The following is a 20139-nucleotide window of genomic DNA, read 5'->3' on the forward strand; positions in this document are numbered from 1 at the left end:
TCCATCAGTACACGAGTGGGCTATTAGGTGTGTGGGTGAAAATTACTTGTGTTTACTGAAGCGACCTGATACAAGACAAGAAAATCTAACCACATCCTCCTAGTGAAAACAGGAAAACATATCATGTAGGGTTGAAAACAGTGACCAAACCCACTGATTCTTACTGACATGGATGAGTATGAATGCATGTCTCTGTGTGTGAGCATATGACACATACGCACAATCTGTGCTGTGTTTGTGTGTTATGCTCAGGCACATGTGACAAGCTCAGAGCTCGTGGCTGATGCCTGTGCTTGTTGATGTGTAATAGTAGCCAAAGTGTTGTGCATGAAACTGGCGCTATTTATAGAAATAACAGCTCCTTGTGCTGCATATTGTGTTTGTGAAGGTTGTGAAGTGAGTTTTCACTTTAGCTCCTAACACTAGAGTGGGACTTTTATTAGGTGCCATTCTTGTTCTGCTGGTAAGACAGCAGACAGAGAGGTCTTTCAGTATTAGAGTGAATATTCAACAGCACTGGTTAGGTCATCTGGGAACATATATGCATGACAGATTATCTTCATTGTCATGACACACAATGGTATTAGATAATTTGGGGAAATCCTGCCCCTGATATTTACCAACAATTCTAAGCAGAGCTCCTGAGTCATCCAGTACTGTCTTTGCCCCAACAGTCATACACCATACAGAACAGCGAGACAGTTTCAGTATGTATGAAAGGAAGTTTTGCAGGCTTGCAGATCAGTTATAACTGTGAGAGAAAAAACCCCGACTTTTTCGAGTCTTGCTGCTGCTGTCATGTTATGGCATGGAAGTGCCATATATTCTACAGAACCAGCCTGGCATCTGCTCTCTACAGACAAGTGTGGGCACAGTTAGAGAGAAAGACAAAAGAAAAAGGTGCTCAGTCCACAACCTTCCTCTCCAGCTGATACCAGATTTCCCAGCATGCCTTTGGGCTGTCAGTTGAGGTACTTTAAGTGGGGGTGAGGGCCTCAGATCCTGGTGTGCCTGCAAAGCCCTGAGGCGTCAGTCATAATAAAAACATATACTTGAATTTCTTTGTCAGGTTGATCTTTGAAACATTTTTCCAGATTGCGCAAATTCCTGGTTTATAATGCATTAAATGCATTATCTAAATGCTTCAAGTTCACTTACTCTGGGTATGATCAGTCTGAATTGTCTCTGTTTAAGGTTCTTTATTTTATTTGGCTTTTCAGTGAGTGAGTCCACACAACGCAGTATAGGACACTTCTGTCTGATTGGTCAGTTGTTGTGGAACAAAACTACACGTATTACCAAATACTGAGGGATGGAAAAAGAAAATACTACCACACCTCAGAGGAATCATGACATTTCAGGGAAGTAGGGTCTGTATTACATAACACTGTCATCCATGTCTACGTACGATTGTTTCTAACATCATATTTGATTTCACCACCTTCCACAAATGAGGCCACTTGCTCGTCTCCATTGACTTTTATTGGGAGATAATATCTGCTAAGAACTCTTCTCTCTCTCTTGACAGCCCCTCACCCAATCAGGCCCCTGCCTACAGATGGTGCGTGCCAGCTAATGTCAGGATTTTCCTGCAAGGAAAATGTTGGTCACACGGCAGCGTGGGTATTATCTGTCCATGACTCCAAAAAAAAAAGCATGGATCACACACACACAGAAAATAAAACACAAACACAGAAAAGCACAGGTATAACAGATGCACGGGTGAAAATTACTCACTAATATAATCAAAAAGCAGATGTGAACATGATTCTCCTTGGCATTCACAGATTACCTTATACAGTATATGGAGATTTCATCAGCAGGATAACACTTGTATAAAGCCTGACAAGAACTGCTCTCTTGTATTAATTCCACCCCCCAGCCTATAGCCTGTTACTCTGTCTTTGGTAGCATGTGCTTGCCACTGTCACCAGATTAGGCTTAAAGCCTTGCTCACAAAGACACTGTGTACAGAACATAGCCTGTGCTAATACTGTTTCCATCTATTCTAACCTACAAACCTGTAACTCTTCAGGGCTGGCCTGGATAATTTCCCTGCTCACATTAAATGGGCTCGAGTCAAATAAAATTGCAAGTACATGAGGCGAATACAATGATGAATTCTACAATACAATATAATCCAACGAAAAAAGCTCTACAGCAAAATACTAGTTTTGTGAAACTTAAAATGTTCAATCTTGAGACTGTCAGTTATGTGTTGATACAACTCTACATTATTTTGCACAGTGTAAAAACAGGAACAACTGTGTTCAATTACCACCTTGCTGACAGTGTCATTAAAAATTCCATGGTTTAAGCTTCAAAAAGGGTGATATTATTTGCAGGGCTTTTGTTTTGGACATTATTACATCACACAAGTGTTGCTGTTTTTGTGTCAATCCCCTCTTGAATATCAGTATTTCTTTATAATCGGCTGGGCAGGTTTTGACACATCAGAGAGCCAAACAATGAGGGTGTATTTGAAAGGTAATTTTAACATTATTCAAAGTGAATATGAATTATGCTGATGTTCGTGATAAAAAAACGAACAAATAAAAAAAAACACACTTAAAAAACATTTTAACAAGCGTTATTAACAAAACAGCTGTATTGGATACATGCTGACACCAAGGTTAACTTTCTGCCACTATTGTGAAACCGCAGCTCAACTCAGTTTGGCTCTTGCTGTGTAAATCACACAACCCTTAAATATTTACCACCTTTAGACATTGTTGGGACACCACGATGTGTTTGAGCCAGCTCGACGGAGAAGTGTCAGCTGTGTGCAGGAAAATAAATTATTTACATCCCCTCCCTTTACTTCAAAGAGCTGGCAAACCATTCAACCCCAGATTTGGGGAGGGGGGTCAGAGGAGGAGTCGCTAGTCACTAGGCAACCTCTGTGTCACCTGCCCCGACATGCCAAAATCAGCCACTTACCTCTGCATGCACAAGGTACACGGCTGCATTTAAAAGCCTCCTCAGCAGGACTCATGGAAAACAAAACAATTACTGAGACACAGCTAAACTATGTGGCTCCAGGAAAGAAAGTGTGATGGGATTATATTGCTTTTTCCCTCATGTGGGAAAGAGAAAAGGTTGTGTTGCTTAGAAGACGCTGAGCTTTACTAAAAGCCCGGGAGCAAAATCCAACAGTGCAACAACTGATGTTTTCCACAGAGGGCCTGTTGCATTGAAATATCTGTGATATTTTAGCTTTTTGTGAGGAGAACCTAAAGCTGGGGGAGGGAAGAGCAGTGTCCAATAAGACTGCATGTCAAGTGGAGCTGGAAGGTGACTGTTCAGCTAGAAAATCAGGAAGTTCGGCTTGAGCAACATGTCCACTGAATAACCCCTGCCCTGAGGGATCTGCTGTTTATTTACCCCCTGCCAGCACACAAACACATTCATACACCACACACACACACACACAAGGTTAGCACAAAACATGGCAAAAAAAACTCCAAACTCTCTTGTTAAAGCGGACAAGTTCAAGCATGCGCCCTCTTCATACAATATTCAAACAGACACACACACACACACACACAGATAGAAACATGTTCCTGTTGTCAATAAATAACTCATCCACTCGTGGGAAACTCAAGTTGTCTTCTCACTTTGATTCTCAGTTTCGTGTGTATTTCACTTTTTGCTTTACAGTTATTCACATCGGGGGGATTCTTGACACGACAGGTTTAGTTTTAATCTTAGATTGAATGCTCAGTCATATTTTTTTTAAATCACATGATGTTCACCACATATTTCATTAGCTGCACTTTCTCTTTCACCAACGCTATTGTCTCATTTACACCGACGATGAATTCACCACAATCTACAAACATGCTGTAAGGGTAGCTGTGAGGATCAGACACAATGACCAGAGATGAGACATAAATCCTTTATCTTCCCCTGGCTCCACACTGATATTGAGGTATCCCTGTTAGCCTGTTTGATCAGGTTGTGTGCTGATGCTGTGTATGTGTGTGTGTGTGTGTGAGTGCATGTGAAGACTTGGCCATGCGTGACAGCAGCAAATGAACACCTATCCGTCATTGGCACTAGCCCCTGAGATTACCATGAGCTCAGGTTTGGCACCAGCTGGACCAAAGCCTGGAAAAAAAAGAAAATTAGCCGATGCACGATGCATAGATGTATACAATTCATATACAGATGTGGCTCAGGAGAGGGAAATGTTAACTTGATTGTATTTAGCATACCTTGCGTGATCTTTGTTGAAGGCTTTTAATTGGAATCATAAAAGTGTTGTGGGAAAACCCAGCTAAAAAATCCCCATGCCCTAAAACAAAAAAATCCCTCCACCTAATTTCTAATTGTAAACTGGAGAGATCCTTACATTTTCTCTCCCCTCTTCTTATCTTTTGTCTCTTTCACTTTGCCTGTCTGCCTCTCTGTCATAATGTGGCTTTTGGTCTCTGACTTATATTGAGAAAACAGCAAGCTGCCACAGGAAGACACTGTTGTGTCGAGCAGTTTCTGTGGGTGGGCTAAAAACGAGAAAGTAAGAAAAACAGAACTAACTGTAAACGTCTCTGACTGTCCCACCCTGCTTAGCGTGTGTGTCTAGACTGGCACTCTGTGAGGCAGGCGGCAGTCATAACAAGGGATTGGGAGAGCAAACAGGGCTGTGTGGCATAGTTAGCCATTTGTCTATAGAGTCACAATCAAGTAACACAACATCTGCATTTAATTGGGCCTAAACAAGGAGCTCACAGTGCAGCATACAATTATGAGATATATGAGGAGACAGAGTTCTGACAGTGTGCCAGCATGCCCCATGTGCCACTCACCAGAAGACCATCTCACCAGATTGGCACTGGGCAAGAGATCTGCAACCGTTACTAAGCCCTGTGCCAAGGCTGTTGGCCTACTTATGAGCCATTCTCTTGACAGTGTCAAGCCAAGAAAATACACAACACATACACCCTTAAGCAAGTCTTTGTTACTTGAAGCAAGCCTGCATTTATGGGCAACATATTTCAGAATTTATGGATCACCTATGAAACCATGTTTCAAATTGGTATTGAGAGCACACCCTGTTTAACACAATTGGAGAAAATGAAAAGAGATGAGGCTGCTTTAAGAGCAGAGTTGACTCAAAAATTGAGCAATCAGCAAGTGCTATTCCTGGTTGCGAACAACAACAGTGCTCTCATTTTCCCCTTGTTACTCATGATGCTGCTAAAGATGCCTTTGTTGACAATGTGAAAAAGCTAAATGCGGTGATGACATTCCCAACATGACCTCAATCAAGCATTTTCATAGCCCGAAGGCACAAAACACTCCAACAAACTCAGCCACCCCAGAACACCCCTTCACCCTCATTTCATAATGAATTTCAATTATACAGTATGAGGAAAATTGTTTTATCCCAACTGGCCATGGCTTAGACTGGAGAGGGGTTTGTTTTGAATTTGCATAATTTGTTTAATGTTATTGTTTGACGGGCAATATTCTGTTTCTCTGACCATCCACTGAGCTGGTGAGCTGGGAAAAGGCACCAACCTTCTTTGAGTCAGGGCTTACAAGCCTTAAGTCAGTTAAACCCCCATCAAGGTAAGCATTCTTTGGTCATTTTCACCTCCCCCAACCACACACAGATTACTCTTTACACACAGAAAAGAAACAAATGTTTGTTGTGCTGGAGAGAAACCAATGTTATTTAAATGCTGCTTTTGTAAGCCTGCTACCCTTTGATGGAATATTTTGGCATTATAGTAAACCTTTTCACCACCTGTAATGTCAGTGTGTGGCATTTATTTAGCTAATCACCTGAATAAAACTGTTGAGCAGTAAATTCCATACCACCGCCTGAGATAAGATGTACACAGATAATAATACAGCTATTCTTTTGCCAACTGGCAGAGAAACATGTAATTCCATGTCAATCATGTTATCATCAGTGACACTGTGCCTTGTCTTAGCTATGAAAATGGCAAATTAAGGAGAGTTATGATACTGAAAACCCAAGAGGTACATACTAGAGTACATATCCCTCTCAAAAAGCATAAATATTGCATCCATTTAATGTTTTCATTCCAGACTTGAAAGAAACTGAGGTCTCCCTTCACCCAGAGGTTAACCTAAGCACTTAGCTAGCTTTCCACTGCCGGGGGGAAGAACTGTGCAATGAATGGAAAAGCAGGCCACACTTCTATCCAGGCCATCTTTATTGATCCTCAAAACCCCTTTCACAAAGACCATCCCCCCATCTTGACCACAAAAAAGGGGACAATATAAACAACCAATAAATAAGAATCTGCGCGATTAAGGCGGTTCTACATCTCCAATAGAACACAACAGTGTGGACATGTTGGAGTTTTACAGCTTCATACAGTACAAGCAGTAGATTTTTGAGAACATCACATCTAAAAAAGGCCACTTTTCCAAAAGTGAACCATTTTTAAAATCTGTTTAACATCGTACTTCTGTCGTGTCTGACCTTTGTGATAGCAAAATGCAGGCTCTTTTTAAATGACCTTGTCATCTGAGCTTATTCTTAATACTAGGCCAAATATAATGGAGGAAAAAAAATTAATGAGCAGAGAACTTAAATTCGATTTTCTTCCCCGTCTCATTCTCAAAAATCATTAAAACCACTTGGACCCCAAAATGGAGATGGTGGTTGTTCTTTATATCAGTTTTCTCAGATAGGAATAAATAAATACACCTTTTTACTGGTAAACTGTCATGAAGTCCAGGCTTGGAGGAAACACAGTGTCATAGCATTGTTCAGAGTGGCTTTTGACAATTTCAGCATTACTTTATTACATTCATGTCCAGGAAATGTGAGAGGTGGAACTAGGCCTTAAAGCCAACCACCCTCTGGCCACCAGCACGTGAGACTCGAGCACTGTGCGTTCACTGTGGATATCCAGAGTTCTCTTCTGTGCACCCTGCGCTGCAACTTGGCTTGGTCGTACAGCGAGGTGCTCACAAAATAAAAAGTAAAGAGATGAGCACTCTTCATCCATCCTGGACAATTCTCACTCTGCTGTCTCCATTTGTTCGCCTTCACAAACCAGATCCTCTCAGCAACTAACGGTGCTGGGCTGCTGTTTGCTGACAAAGTCTGAGATGAAGTCAAACTCATTCTGGCCAAGGAAGAGTTCTGGCAGCTCCTGGACCCGGTCCAAGCCAAGCTCCATGACCAGCGAGGTCAGGACCTCCTCGTCGATCATATCTGCATCCATACCGTTCAGGGCCAGTGCTGGTCCAGCCATGTGCTGCATGTTAGCCAGCTGGGCCGGGTTCATGCGGTACTGGGTTGTTGGCCCCATGTGGTTCCCACCCATAGGCCCCAGTGGGTGTCCATGGTACTGGGTGTTGAGTTTCTGCAGCTGCATGCTGGCCATGAGCTGCTGAGATGTTAACCCACCATTCATGAACTGTTGTTGCTGCTGCTGTGGGTGCTGGGCTTGTTGCTGGTGCTGCTGTGGATGCATGTGATGCTGTTGCTGCTGCTGCTGCTGAGGGTGATGCTGTTGTTGCTGCAGCTGGCCATTATACATCATGTTACCAGAGGTCATCTGGTGGTGACCCATCTGGGCCCCATTCAGCTGTCCATTCATGGGTCCACCCACCATGCCCTGCCGCTGCCTCATGGCGGTCTCCATGTTGGCCTGGGCGCCACCGTAGTGCATCATCTGGCCATTGGGCAGCGCCCGCATGCCCTGCTGGTTGGCATGTTGCTGGTGACCTGCCTGCAGGCCGTTCATGCCCATCCTGTAACCGTGGAGACTGGCGCCCGCTGAGCTGTGATTCATGGGCATCATAAGATGGTCTGCCATGCCTCCTGTCTATAAGCAGAGAGGAGACACTATTAGGACAACACAAGAGGCAAACAAGATGTTTGGAAGCAGTAGAAACACTAGAGGAGGTGCAGCAGGGTTAATACTGACATGACATGCATGTATAGCATATTTAACTGTCCTTCAATGTGAGCCAGTATGAAACTGGTCAAGATATACAACAACAATAGTGTTGATGTTGTCATGTGTGAGATATAGCATTGCTTTATTCCAAACCAATTTAATGACAATTGACTTCTTTTATAGTGACCACACTCTTCATCTTCACTGGAAAGAAACAAAGATACATTTTTTTCCCTTTTAATGTCATAATGCCACCTTAAGTTACACCACCAAAAACGCTTCCGGAAAAACAATCTGCAAGATTGTTTTGCATTTTGGTGAACACCAAAAACCTTTCTCGTGTGTTTGGTCTTCCTAAAACCTCCCTCTTTGTGCCAAGGAATGAACGCCCAGGTTGAAATTACAGGTTAACGTCCGACATTGTTTGGAATTTTCAGCCGAATAATTCATGCACGACTAGATCGACAAGAAAAGAGGAAAAATGCGTGCATCGCGTAATGCATTGCTTAAATCCCATCTATGTTGCATGCCAGCTGAGACAGAAAAAAATCTGTTACATTTTACGCACGTAAGGTTGCAACAAAGAACACTGACATCATGCAACATCTCCCCAACAGCTGAATCACCACATTTCTAATAAGGCACGAAATTCAACAAAGGCTTCAGTCCCCCGCTTCGATTTCATTTTATCGACTCGTTTAAATGTTTGTATTCACCAATTTCCCCGACACTGTGGAATAATATCTATTTTCTTAATCTCGAGTTTGAAACAAGGGAATGCAAACAATGGAGCAGCAGCAGCCCTTGAGAGCACCACAGACCAAAACCCCAATTTCTCTAACAAATAAATCCGATAAAGATCACTTACCCGTATCCGCTACGTTTTCACAAAGTTGCGCGACTTTGCTTCGGCTCCGTCTTTTTTAAACAGTTTTCCTCTGCAAGGCAAAGCTCCTCCGAATTACAGTATGTATTCCACAGGGTTACGCTTCATGCTCAAGCGGGGACGGTGCGCACAAAGACTGCCGCATCAGATCTTGAAACGACTGCCTATTTTCTGGGTCAACTCAGGGATTATGTACATCTAAAAAGCTCAGAGGAAGGCAGTAAGGGAGAGGTGGAGCTTCGGTCCTGCCTCTTCTTTGTTCCTATTGGCCCTACTTAATATAATTGTGCATGGGCGTAGAAAAAAAGGGCTGTTGGAGAGCTGTGACACAGTAGCCAATTTAAATACCCTCCTCCCCACTGTTTCTTTTTGAAAGAACACTTGGACATCTTGTTTGTCATCATAAGTAACTGCTGCTCCTGTGTTTGTAAAATACAGGGGCTAAGTTTTATTAATTTAGATAGATAGATAGATAGATAGATAGATAGATAGATAGATAGATTTTTTGTAATAAGGATGATTTTCTGCTTATTATGTGTGAGTCAGTAGCCTGTACATGAGACCAGTATGTTGTCAGACAGCATAACATTAGCGTACTCGTGCATGTTCCATGCACTTGTCTACACCTACTTATCTATTTGAACTATGTGTATGTGTAGCAAGAGTGTTATCCTGGTATGTGCACTTCATCTCCAAGATCACCGAGATCACTGTTAGTCCATGTGACCCACCAGTCTGCTGTGTGAGTCGATGGAGGGAGGGCAGAGGAATGTAGCCTGTGTGCTATTCTAGGCCACACTGGCTGCAGCGGCAATGTAACTACTGCCGTGCATGGATGTGTGTCCGCTCCGTTTTCGTGTATGGACTATGGATGTGTGTGTTTCTGTGTGTGTGTGTGTATTTCCACTCTGCAGATGCACATGTCTCTGATTGCCCACTTCAGGACAACAACCTCTTGCCTGCAATTGCAAATGAATGGAACCACTTTGGGAGCGCAAGCCAATCTATTGTCCAGGGAATTTGTCTATAAATGGGCAACCACTGGCAGGCGTTTGTCATTGTTTGACATTGTCCGGCCACTTTAAGCTAGTGTTAATAAGCCACTCCCAGGTGTGGGTACTTTCTGAGAAACTCACCCAGCCAGTCAGTCCAAACAAAACACAGAATCAACATAAGTTTCTTTCTTTCGCTGTGTGAGAACAGAGCAGGGTTACTGCAGTCTGTGACAGTATGACAAACATACAAACAAGCATTTTAAAATGCATCAAAACAGTCTTTATTTTTTTATCCCAGAGCCAAAAAGCTCCTAATGGTGTCATTTGCATTAGAGAGCATAGACAATGTGTCCAAACCTTCTGGAGCTCACCAATCACATCGCTGCATCTGTTTTAAGATCCAAGATATTTGCATGAAATCTCAATCAGCCGTGATTGTGGTGGAATACATGCATTTTGTAATTATATATCCATTGAACAAGCTTGTGTTGTTGTAATTAGGTACAAGATATGCTGCTTCTTCTGCATTGTGTATGTTCCACAGATTTTTCCGACTATGGCATGATTTGGAGGTGGAGTCTACATACACCTTGCCTCGAGCTATTAATTGATTTTATATGCTTATGCGTAAGTCTGCATGTGTGCTTGCATTACAGGGAGAAGGAGCAAGAAAGTGAGAGTTCATGTGCCTTCATTTAGAGGAGCAATAGGGTGCAAGTGTTGCTTCCATTCCCTGCCTGGATACACCCCTGTGCCACACTGTAAAACATGCAATAAAAACGCTGCAGTTGCAGGATGAGTTGATTTCACACAGGTTTCACCCTCTAACAGGCTCTAAAGAATTAGTTGCTGTGCTCCACATATTCATGCTCTCAGCAAATCAGTATGAATATTTTTAACCATTGGTGAGCTCCCCCTTTAAAATGTCTTAACATTCCTCGTTGGCTCCTCTTTACTGACAGCACACAAAAATGTAGTCAATAACTGCCCTTTCCTTTAGAGAGTGGTAGCAACAGTTGATCCACTCTGTCAGAACATCATCTGCATCTGCATGTTATTCCCACTGTCAGAGGCGACTGCCCTATTTCCAGCAACTTCCTAGCTGTTATGAAGTTGGCCATAAAACATCTAGCTGCCGCTTCCAAGCCCTCTAGGAGTGTCTGAAGAGCCCCCTTGGAGTGAAGGCATCCACTGGAGTAGAGTGGAAGACTGATGCTCTATACAGAAGAATCCTTCTGTTGGATGAGGCATTGACCACAAACTTCATCCCTGGTTCTGCAAGTTGGTTGGGGAGAAGGAAATTTAACACGTACAACCAGAGAACAAGGAAATTGTGGAGCAAGATATTGTTCTGGCAGCCAGTCAAAATACTAACTCTTTGTGGTGTGTCTCTGTTGGACATTCCAAACCAAGAAAACAAAAGTCAAGAGGTCTATGTTGGATGTGCATTATATTCTTCTGCTAGTGAGCGATCTTACAAGGGAGCACTGCTGTCATGGGCCATGTCATTGCTCCAGTCATAATCAATGTCCTGCAGCTTTGCCAGGGCATTCTAACAAAGGGATTATTTTTGTGTTTCATGGGAAACCAAATATATGAAAGCTATCCTGGGCCGTCACCTGCTGAGTGTGTGTATTACATGGAGACTCATCTGCACAGTATCTCTACTTGAAACTTATTTGAAGTTGCTCACCTAATGTATTCCACTGTATTCCAGTATTTGTGTGCTTAATATATTAAATGCAACCTAAGCACAACTTTATGCAGTACTTTATGAATATTATAGTAATTCTAAAGTGGAATTAAGGCCATTGGCTGAATGTACTCCTGAGTGATTTATCCTGTGTTTACAGTACTAGAAGATTAGATGGACAGCTACCCTGAACACTATGAGCTCACAGCTACCAGTGGACACTGAACCAATCGCCCAGTCATCTTTAATCTTTGTCAGCATCTCCCTCTACAACTAAAAGCCACTGATCTACGAGCAGCTGACTCAATCCGACCTACCTGACTAATCCTACCTCTGTTGCCCCTGCCAGTATTCACTTTTAGACTTGTACAGAGCCTTATAGCAGGTATAGACGTTTGGCTTTATAGAGGTGGGACCATATGACCGAGCAATCGGGGAAATACTGCCACATCCTTAAAATAAATTGGTTTCACTTGCATTGATGGATTGGATTTACAGCATGTTGGCTCATCTCATACACAATGAATACTCACTGTATGTGTTTTAATACCTGGAAATTAACTGATCAGGTGTTTTAGGACAGTTTATATATATATATTAAACTCTTTATTTTTGCTGCCTCTAATTTTTGTGATCTTCAAATTTAATGATCAACTTTAAACTGTATAACCTATGGGTCAATTTTGCTAACTTTTCATTTACTTAGTTATCATTGCCACACATAATCCACATGAATGGGGATTCATCTTATTCAACAGGACAAAGTGTGTCCCAGTATGCACATTTCCCTTGAGATGTGAAACCAAAAGTCAGTTTGCCACTCTCTCTCTTGGTGTGGGGGAGGGTTGTTATTGTTCTGGTAAATGAGAGAGACTCTATAAATACTCCCAAGGCTTCCTTCTTGGTCTCAGCCACCAATCAACAGTCACTGTTCGGCAGAGCAGCTGAGAGAGGGCAATAAGCCTGAGTCAAGGCTAACGGGGGAGGGAGTGGGGGAGGGTCTGACTCAAACATATCTTGGTGAAGAAGTGGGTGAGGGACTTTGGAAGGGACTAAGGGGGACAAACCTGGTAACTGCTACTCACAGATTTGAGGCCACGAGTAGGGGGGTGAGGCCTGAGTGAAACTAGTGATTTGGTGAGGTGGGGGGTTGTTGGAATGTACCACATGAAAGCAGTTTTTCCGACAACATTTGTGATTGTTCCATGTGAAGTTAAATGAACAGTCCTTTTTTTTTTTTCTTTAAATAGCCATGACTTCCCTTCTGTGAACTTTGGTCTGTCACTGTTTTGTGGTGACACACTTGATTTGCTTGTTTTTACACACTTCTTTTGTGCCACTTGAAAAGCTCTAGTAGTAGGAGCTTCATATGACCTGTAAGAAGCTACAAATAAAGAACATCCAGAGAATGATACACATCAGAGTTGATTTGTGAAGCCTGTTTTATGCTTGCTGGAACAGGAGTCCCACTATAGATACCTGCGACATGGTTTTGGCTTACAGTTGAGCGTTATATTTCACCTGTTGATAGCACAGATATATCATACATGATCGTGCCATATGGTGCTTTAATTTTACTTCCTTCTGTAACGGCATTTGCATTCTTTCATTCACCTTCTGTTACAGAGCCACAGCGGGAAAGTCCACCTTGTTTCATTACTGGATAAGGGACTACTCTGTGCAGTAACCATTTTAATGTAGTTCCATTCAGAAATAGAGAGCGGGGTTTTGCAGTGAACGGAAAGTTTCCAGTGCAGTTTTTGCTACATGTGTATTACTAAAAAGGAGACTAAAATGGTGGGGTTTTTTTAAAAACACATTGTATGTTAGATTCACCATGAACAATCTCTGCAACTTGCAAGAGACATCCCAAGCAGCTAACCACAGTTCTTGTTTTCCCCATGTGGTATCTCAGTTGTACACACAGAAAGTGCCAGGAATAGTTGAGTATAGAATGAGGAGAAATTCAAACCCTTCTCAGTTTCTCACCTCACAATTGGCTAATCACTGCTTGAAGTGGTTGTGCTTGTTGTATTATCAGTTTCAGAAATGTATAGAAATATTTGAACGCAGTCCCTCTCATTTCCGACAAAGAAAAGTGTGGGAGGAGGAGTTTTCAGAGGTTGTTCAACCATCCAACAAGCACTTTTGGTTTGAGTATACTATTATATACTTTATGCTTCAAAGGAAGAGCTTGTCAATTTGTCTGATACAAAGTGTCATAAACATACAATGTGATAATTACGACAACATTACGCAGTGGTTAACCCTGTGTGCAGAGGTGTGAAAATAAGTCAGGGTTTGAACTTCTCTCTCAAACTCTGTCAAACTGTACACCTGACCGCAATACCATGACAGATAGTCCAAAATTTTTCACCCTTTTGTCTGATTTATCCTCCAACGGCTCCCCTCTCTGTGACAGCAGGCCCCCCACCTATAAACACGTAATGTTACATCCACACTAATATGTTTTCATTTTAAAACGCATAACTTTTACTATGTTTACACCTAGCATCCACACCACTCTGGCATTTTCAAACCCCTAAAATGGAGACATTTGAAAACGCTGCTTTAGTTTAAAAACTGCAGGATTGCGTTTTAGTCTGAACAGGCAGAAATGGAGACTTCTGAAAATGATGATGCATACAGCCATGTCCGCTTCCTGACTGGGTCTTATCACTCATAAATTATACTCATGTTATTTTCAGTAAGAGTTCCACCTCCTCATTGGTCCAGCAAAGAAATCTCTGGTCAATCTCTGGTCTTACCATTGCCGTTCTTCCTCCATAGTATTTACTTCAACTGAGCAACCAACCGCATAGTAGACAATCTGCTTCCTGTTTACACTGGCGTGCGCATGGCTATTTTATGTGACTGGTCATGTGATATGTGTTTTCAGGCGTGTTAATATGGACAGGGATTATCTCTGAAACGGTGCTAAAACGCTCGTGTGGACAGGGATCGTTTTAAAATGAAAACGTATTAGTGTGGACGTAGCCTAAGACGTAGTCGACACGTCTTATGACTTTGTTTGTTTGAAACATACTGAACCCTGGAGTGAAAAGAGTTGTCATAATGCTTTAAAGAATGTGAACTTCCTGTCAGCTGAGTTGAGACCATGAAGGGATGTCTGAGGCACCAGATAACCACTGAAACAACGTCCCCACCACAGCTGAGAATTCCCAGCATACTTATCATGATACTAAAGACATGATAAGTAGTATTAGTGCCTGCAGGTGTTCACACACTCCAGTCATGACTTAATGCAAGCTATACAAACACGACTGGAGTTCTCCCTGGTTTTACGTATCCAATCTTGGCTCATTACCAAGCAATGTCAGTCATTTACAGTCAGCACCACAAGCCCACTGCTTGCATTTTCCAGGCAACACCATTCTTCAGCATTTACTAGCCTGAGGGATCATTGTCGACACAAACACTAATCATGTCCCCTTCACTGCACTTCCTGCCTCACAGCCACTGATGACGTTTCCAGTTACCTCTAGGAACGTACACATACAGCGCAGGAGTGTGGGGGAAACACAGACTAAGTGGACAACAAGAGCCGGCACAACCTGTCAAACAAGTTGTCATTATGGAAGGAGGGAGTAGGAGAGAGTGGGAGAACACAGTGACGATGTGAAGAATGACCTATTAATCATTCATTATCTCCCAGCACTGTTAATGAGGTGACGACTCTTAAATAATTAGCAATGTGACTGAAGCATATTTCCATAGCAGTAGCCTGAGGACGTGGAGAGCATTGGGGACGAGTGGGGAAGGGAATATGGGATGCACCAGGCACAAAAAAGAACAGCCCCCACACCAGCTTAGCAAACAATAACTATCCTGATAGGGGGCTCTGGGAGGAATGGACAGAGAGATAGAGATAGACATAAGAGAAGAGAGATAATGAAGCTATATGCAATATTTAGACAAGAATGAGCCATGGAGGAAATAACACAGTGAAATAGTTATGTCTATAGGTAGTGGGCGTTTAAGTTGTTCACCCAGCAGCCTTCATTATCCGTCTGTCTCATTTCAAGAGGAGCAGGCCAGGGCCTTCAGGCTTTTCTAACACACAAGTCAACGGGGAACCACAGCCGGCTAGCACCCCAGCCTGCCATGGGCCTATTCATCTTGCACAAAACACACAAAAGAGCAGACCATGAGCCGCATTCTTGACATCCAACCTCATCACCCCCACTACCCTCCCACCCCCGGCCCTGACTAGTGCCCCTCCCCCATTGCCTCACACCAGCCTGGGCAGACAGGAGCTGCTATGCTACACTACCTAACTGGCTGGCTGGCTGGTTGGAGTTGTTTGGTGGAGGAAGGGATGCATGAAGGGAAGGGAGGGTGTGGGAGAGAGGGGGCAGGGATGTTTTCTCTTCAGTCAGCTAATTGACTCACAGATGTCAGGAGGAGTCGGGTTTGTGGTGGGGCTCAAGCACCCGGTGACACTTTTCCCCTCTATAAACAAACATAACACCTATGCACACGCACGCCAGCAAATATGGTGCACATGCCCGCGCACATGCATGCACATGTACCTGTGGCCTTACCGTCTGTTTCTCTCACACACACGTTTTCAATAAACAGATATGTCTCTGTGTCGAGTAGGGGAATTGGGGGTGGGCTTTGTTCACTTCTCCAAAATAAATCTTGAGGTATAAATATGACAGTGAGCTGTGAGGCAGCTCTCACTGTAGCTCGGCCTTACAAAAACACCAGGAACTAACTGCCTTTTGCGGACAATAAGAATCTGGAATGTTCTGGGCATAATTTCATTTTTCTGTTTGCCATCTGGGGAGCCTCTCTGGCTGTCAAGCTAAAGCAGGTCTCATCTTCTGATACATTGGTGCAATAACACTTGAGGCAGTTCAAATGTTGTACAACCTATGATATGACCTATTTCCAAGCCAAGGTTTCATGTCACGCCATGTTTGCACACTGCAGTTTCATCTCCTACATGTATGCATTGCAGAATTCAAATGTCTTCTGTGAGCACCCAAACCACTGACAGCTGTGTGTCTGTATGTGTGTGTGCGTGCGTGCGTGCGTCTGTCATCATGTTCACGTGTTTGTGTGTTCCAACTAGACTGCTAAACAGCTGAGCCCAAATTGAAAGTCACTGCTGTCATTCCCTATATTTACCAAATGACTCACTCACAGCAGAAATCTGTTTGGACACACAGTTAGTATTCAAGCAGTTGGTTACAGCATCTTTGACAGCAGCAAAAATAATTAGGGGGGAAAAAATAAAGTGTGTGAGAATAAAGAAAATATTGCAGAATTACAGTGGTGTACTGATTCAATGCTACAAAAAAGACAGTGTAGAATAGGATACCTTTGGTGTCTGGGGTGGTGATAAAAGTAAGTTCTAAAAGGCGCAATGTTGTATCTTTTAGGGTGTATTCAATAACACTTGAGGGATCCGTACATTTTTAGAGATATTCATCCTCCAGAGAGGCATTCAGTAAAGCAATCATGCTGTACTACCAAGAAAACACAAATCATGCATTATTGAGTTTCCCCAAAAGCTCTATGCCTCAGTAAAGTTTCCCCTGTGGTCTTTGTCCACTGGCCTTCCCATCATGAAGTCTGTTAATGGTTGAGCCATATCCCGCTCGTACATGGGCGCTGACAGCTAGACGTCACCCGCCAGGAAACAGCTAGTTCTCTTTCCTGACTGGGAAGCCTATCTGTGTTGCACCACCATCACTTCTAAATGTTGAGCAATGTCCTAGTGAACACATGTCTTAGCTGGTTAACACATATGCTGTATATACACATGCACAGGCTTCAGCACAGATGCACATACATACACACACACACACACACATGCAGGCCAATCCACTGCCCACTAGAGCTGCCTATGGTCTGCCTGTCCTCTTCCTGTTTTTCCACTCACCCACACTGTTGTCACTCTGGCCAGGAAGCTGTGGGAGAGATACGCATGACAAAGTCTCTCTTTATTAAATTGGCAAAGAGTGTCTGTGCTTTTGGATTCCCTGTATGTGTGTGTGTGTGTGTCTGTTTGAGAGAGGGAGAGAAACAGAGGGAGAAAGAGAAGGAGCAAGCACCAGAGAGATGGGGGTGGGGACCTAAGCCAAGGGCTAGAGGCTTATCCAAGATCCACTCTAGGCTCATCCCTGGATATTGCTGTTTGAAACCATGAATCAAGAACAGAGGATACAGAATAAAAACCAAAAGGCCATGGTCATATATCCATAACAATATCTATTCATTGCAAGAAACTGAAAAATAACAATCTGAGATACTGATTTAATAATTGCCTTAACTGCCTGTTCAAATATTTTTCTAAGGTCTCTAGTAACAAAGACTGATACGGATCATCTCATTTACACAGGACTAAGAAACAATGCTGTCATTAAATTGCGCAAGACTAAGACAAATTACTTCTCAAAACTTATTGAAGAGGGTAGCAGCACCAAAATGTGGGTACACATCAATTGTTTAACCAACTCAAACACCCATAAGCATTAGAGAATAAAGGAACTAAGAATAAACATTGAACATATCTCTGATAATGTAACAATTGCAAATGAATCCAATGCTTTTTCCTTTGTAGACTCAGTACAGGAACTTGCCAATAATTTTAAACCAGTTGAGCTGCAACCCAATATGGAGGACCAGAACATTCAAAATCTATTTTACATCAAAAACAAAAATCTTGAAAAAGTCATCAAAATTATGAGTCACTTTAGCAACTCAAAGGCCAAGGACATCCATAATCTTGATTCTGCACTGATAAAGAAATACAGAACCCAACTACTTGAGCCGATAACACACCTTGTGAACTCATCAATCAAAAGAAGAACTTTCCCTGAGACCTGGAAAACAGCTGTTATCAGTCCAATCTTTAAATCTGCTGAGCAAGACTTGACATGTAATTACAGACCCATTGCCATTCTCCCAGTTGTTTCTAAGATACTGGAAAAAATTGTAGCAGGGCAACTCATATTGCATCTAGAGACAAATCAGTTACTGCATCAACAACAATTTGGATTCAGACCCAAACATTCTGCAGACAAACTGCTTAACTGCTTTAACTAAAAAAATAAAAAGTCTTTTTGATAAAGGTCATGCTGTGGGAGCAGTCTTCTTAGACTTGAAAAAGGCCTTTGACACAGTTAACCACAGCATGTTAATATCCAAATTTCCCAAATTCCAATTCTCTGACCATGCCTCTCAATGGTTTGACTCGTACCTCAGGGGAAGAGTACAGTGTTTGAGAGTCAATGGGGAAAAGTCTACCCTCTGCGCCAACAACATGGGGATACCACAGGGGTTGGTTCAAGGTCCATTGCTATTTAGTTTGTATATCAACGACGTACCTGAGAGATGTCCTGGGGTTGGCTGCCAAATGTATGCTGATGATACGGTCATTTATACATCTGCCAGAACATCTAGCAAGGCTGCTGACCAGCTTACTGAATCCCTACATTCTGTATCGCAATGGCTTAAGTCCTCTCACTTAACTGTGAATGTAAAAAAAAAAATTCAATCTGTTCAATACGTAAACAACACAATAATGTAAGATTTATGGTCAAAATAAAGATAAACAAGTGATTATATCTGCAAAAAAGTGAAGTCAAATTTCAACTGCTTCAGACTCATCTGCCTTTCAGCACAGCTCAGCTCTACATGCATGCCATGATATTCTCACACCTATCATACTGCATCACTACTTGGTCACAAGCCTCACAATCAACTATAAAAGCTATCGTTTCACTTTATAATAAAATAAAAAAATATTTTTAACTTTTATATTATGAATTCTTTTTATTAAAAAAGCATCCTGTGGACAGGTGTTGTAATTTAGTTTTTCACTACTCATACTAATACTACTAATTGTATGTTGCAGTTCAAATGCTATTGTAATGTCCATGTCAAATAAATAAACTTAATGAGCTAACTAATATAAATACTAGCCATTCAGTGTTGGATAATATTATGTGGTGCAGGTATATATTAACTATTATTTATACAAACTTTAAGAATCAGACATTAGCAGCCAAATTTTGGACAGTTAATTTCAACGGGACTGCAGCTATCAGTAGATTCACTTGTTGAGGTAAAGTAAATTGGCACTGAGCTTTTCCATTGAGTTTGACTTTGATGAACTTGCAGACCAATTGCCAGCCATCCTAACAGTGCTGACTTTTGAGAGAACAGACTCTAAAATAAAGGAAGCTATCACATTAGCTATGCCCAATTTTATATAACCGTGCTGTCTATCTGTATGAATTGCTCCAGAAAAGATTTGGCAGTCAGCTGCAAGACGTGGGTGGATGGGACAAATACATTTTCTTGAACTGACTAGCTAAATCTCGTACCCGAACAGCAATTGTCCAATCAGAGCTGCAACCATTACTAGACACGAAAGGCCTGCCAAGCCTTTTTCACATGCCTAAATGGTGCACATTGGGCTCTAATAAGAGTAATACTCCGTATCTAAAGGGTTTTTATTACCGTTCCAAAACCAAAACCACATGACCAAAAGTGTAAGTATTGGATTAAACTGTGAGTTTATCTGCTAATGCAAATGTTAGTGTGCCTGGCTAACAAGCTTAAGTACCTACAGTAACAACCTAGTACGATTTCCAAAGAGGTAAAGGGCATGTCATTAACTAACTATATTATTAT

The 20139-nt window shown here is 42.2% G+C and overlaps 1 protein-coding gene across 1 annotated transcript; it reads right to left on the bottom strand.

Annotated features, from left to right (window-relative positions):
• Positions 1–6170: 6170 nt before the first annotated feature.
• On the bottom strand, positions 6171–8984 carry cited4b (Cbp/p300-interacting transactivator, with Glu/Asp-rich carboxy-terminal domain, 4b). Its single transcript, XM_067600968.1, has 2 exons — positions 8761–8984; positions 6171–7817 (listed from the first exon to the last, which is right to left on the bottom strand). Exon 2 carries the CDS (start codon positions 7806–7808, stop codon positions 7050–7052), a length of 759 nt encoding a protein of 252 aa, XP_067457069.1. The 5' UTR covers positions 7809–7817; positions 8761–8984; the 3' UTR covers positions 6171–7049.
• Positions 8985–20139: the final 11155 nt, after the last annotated feature.

The sequence above is a fragment of the Thunnus thynnus genome, chromosome 10 (genome assembly GCF_963924715.1).
Source record: "Thunnus thynnus chromosome 10, fThuThy2.1, whole genome shotgun sequence".
Lineage (NCBI taxonomy): Eukaryota > Metazoa > Chordata > Actinopteri > Scombriformes > Scombridae > Thunnus > Thunnus thynnus.

What these genes read in the sequence shown, in the direction of transcription:
- cited4b (XM_067600968.1), bottom strand. Translation starts at nt 7,808, where the DNA reads ATGGCAGACCATCTTATGATGCCCATGAATCACAGCTCAGCGGGCGCC.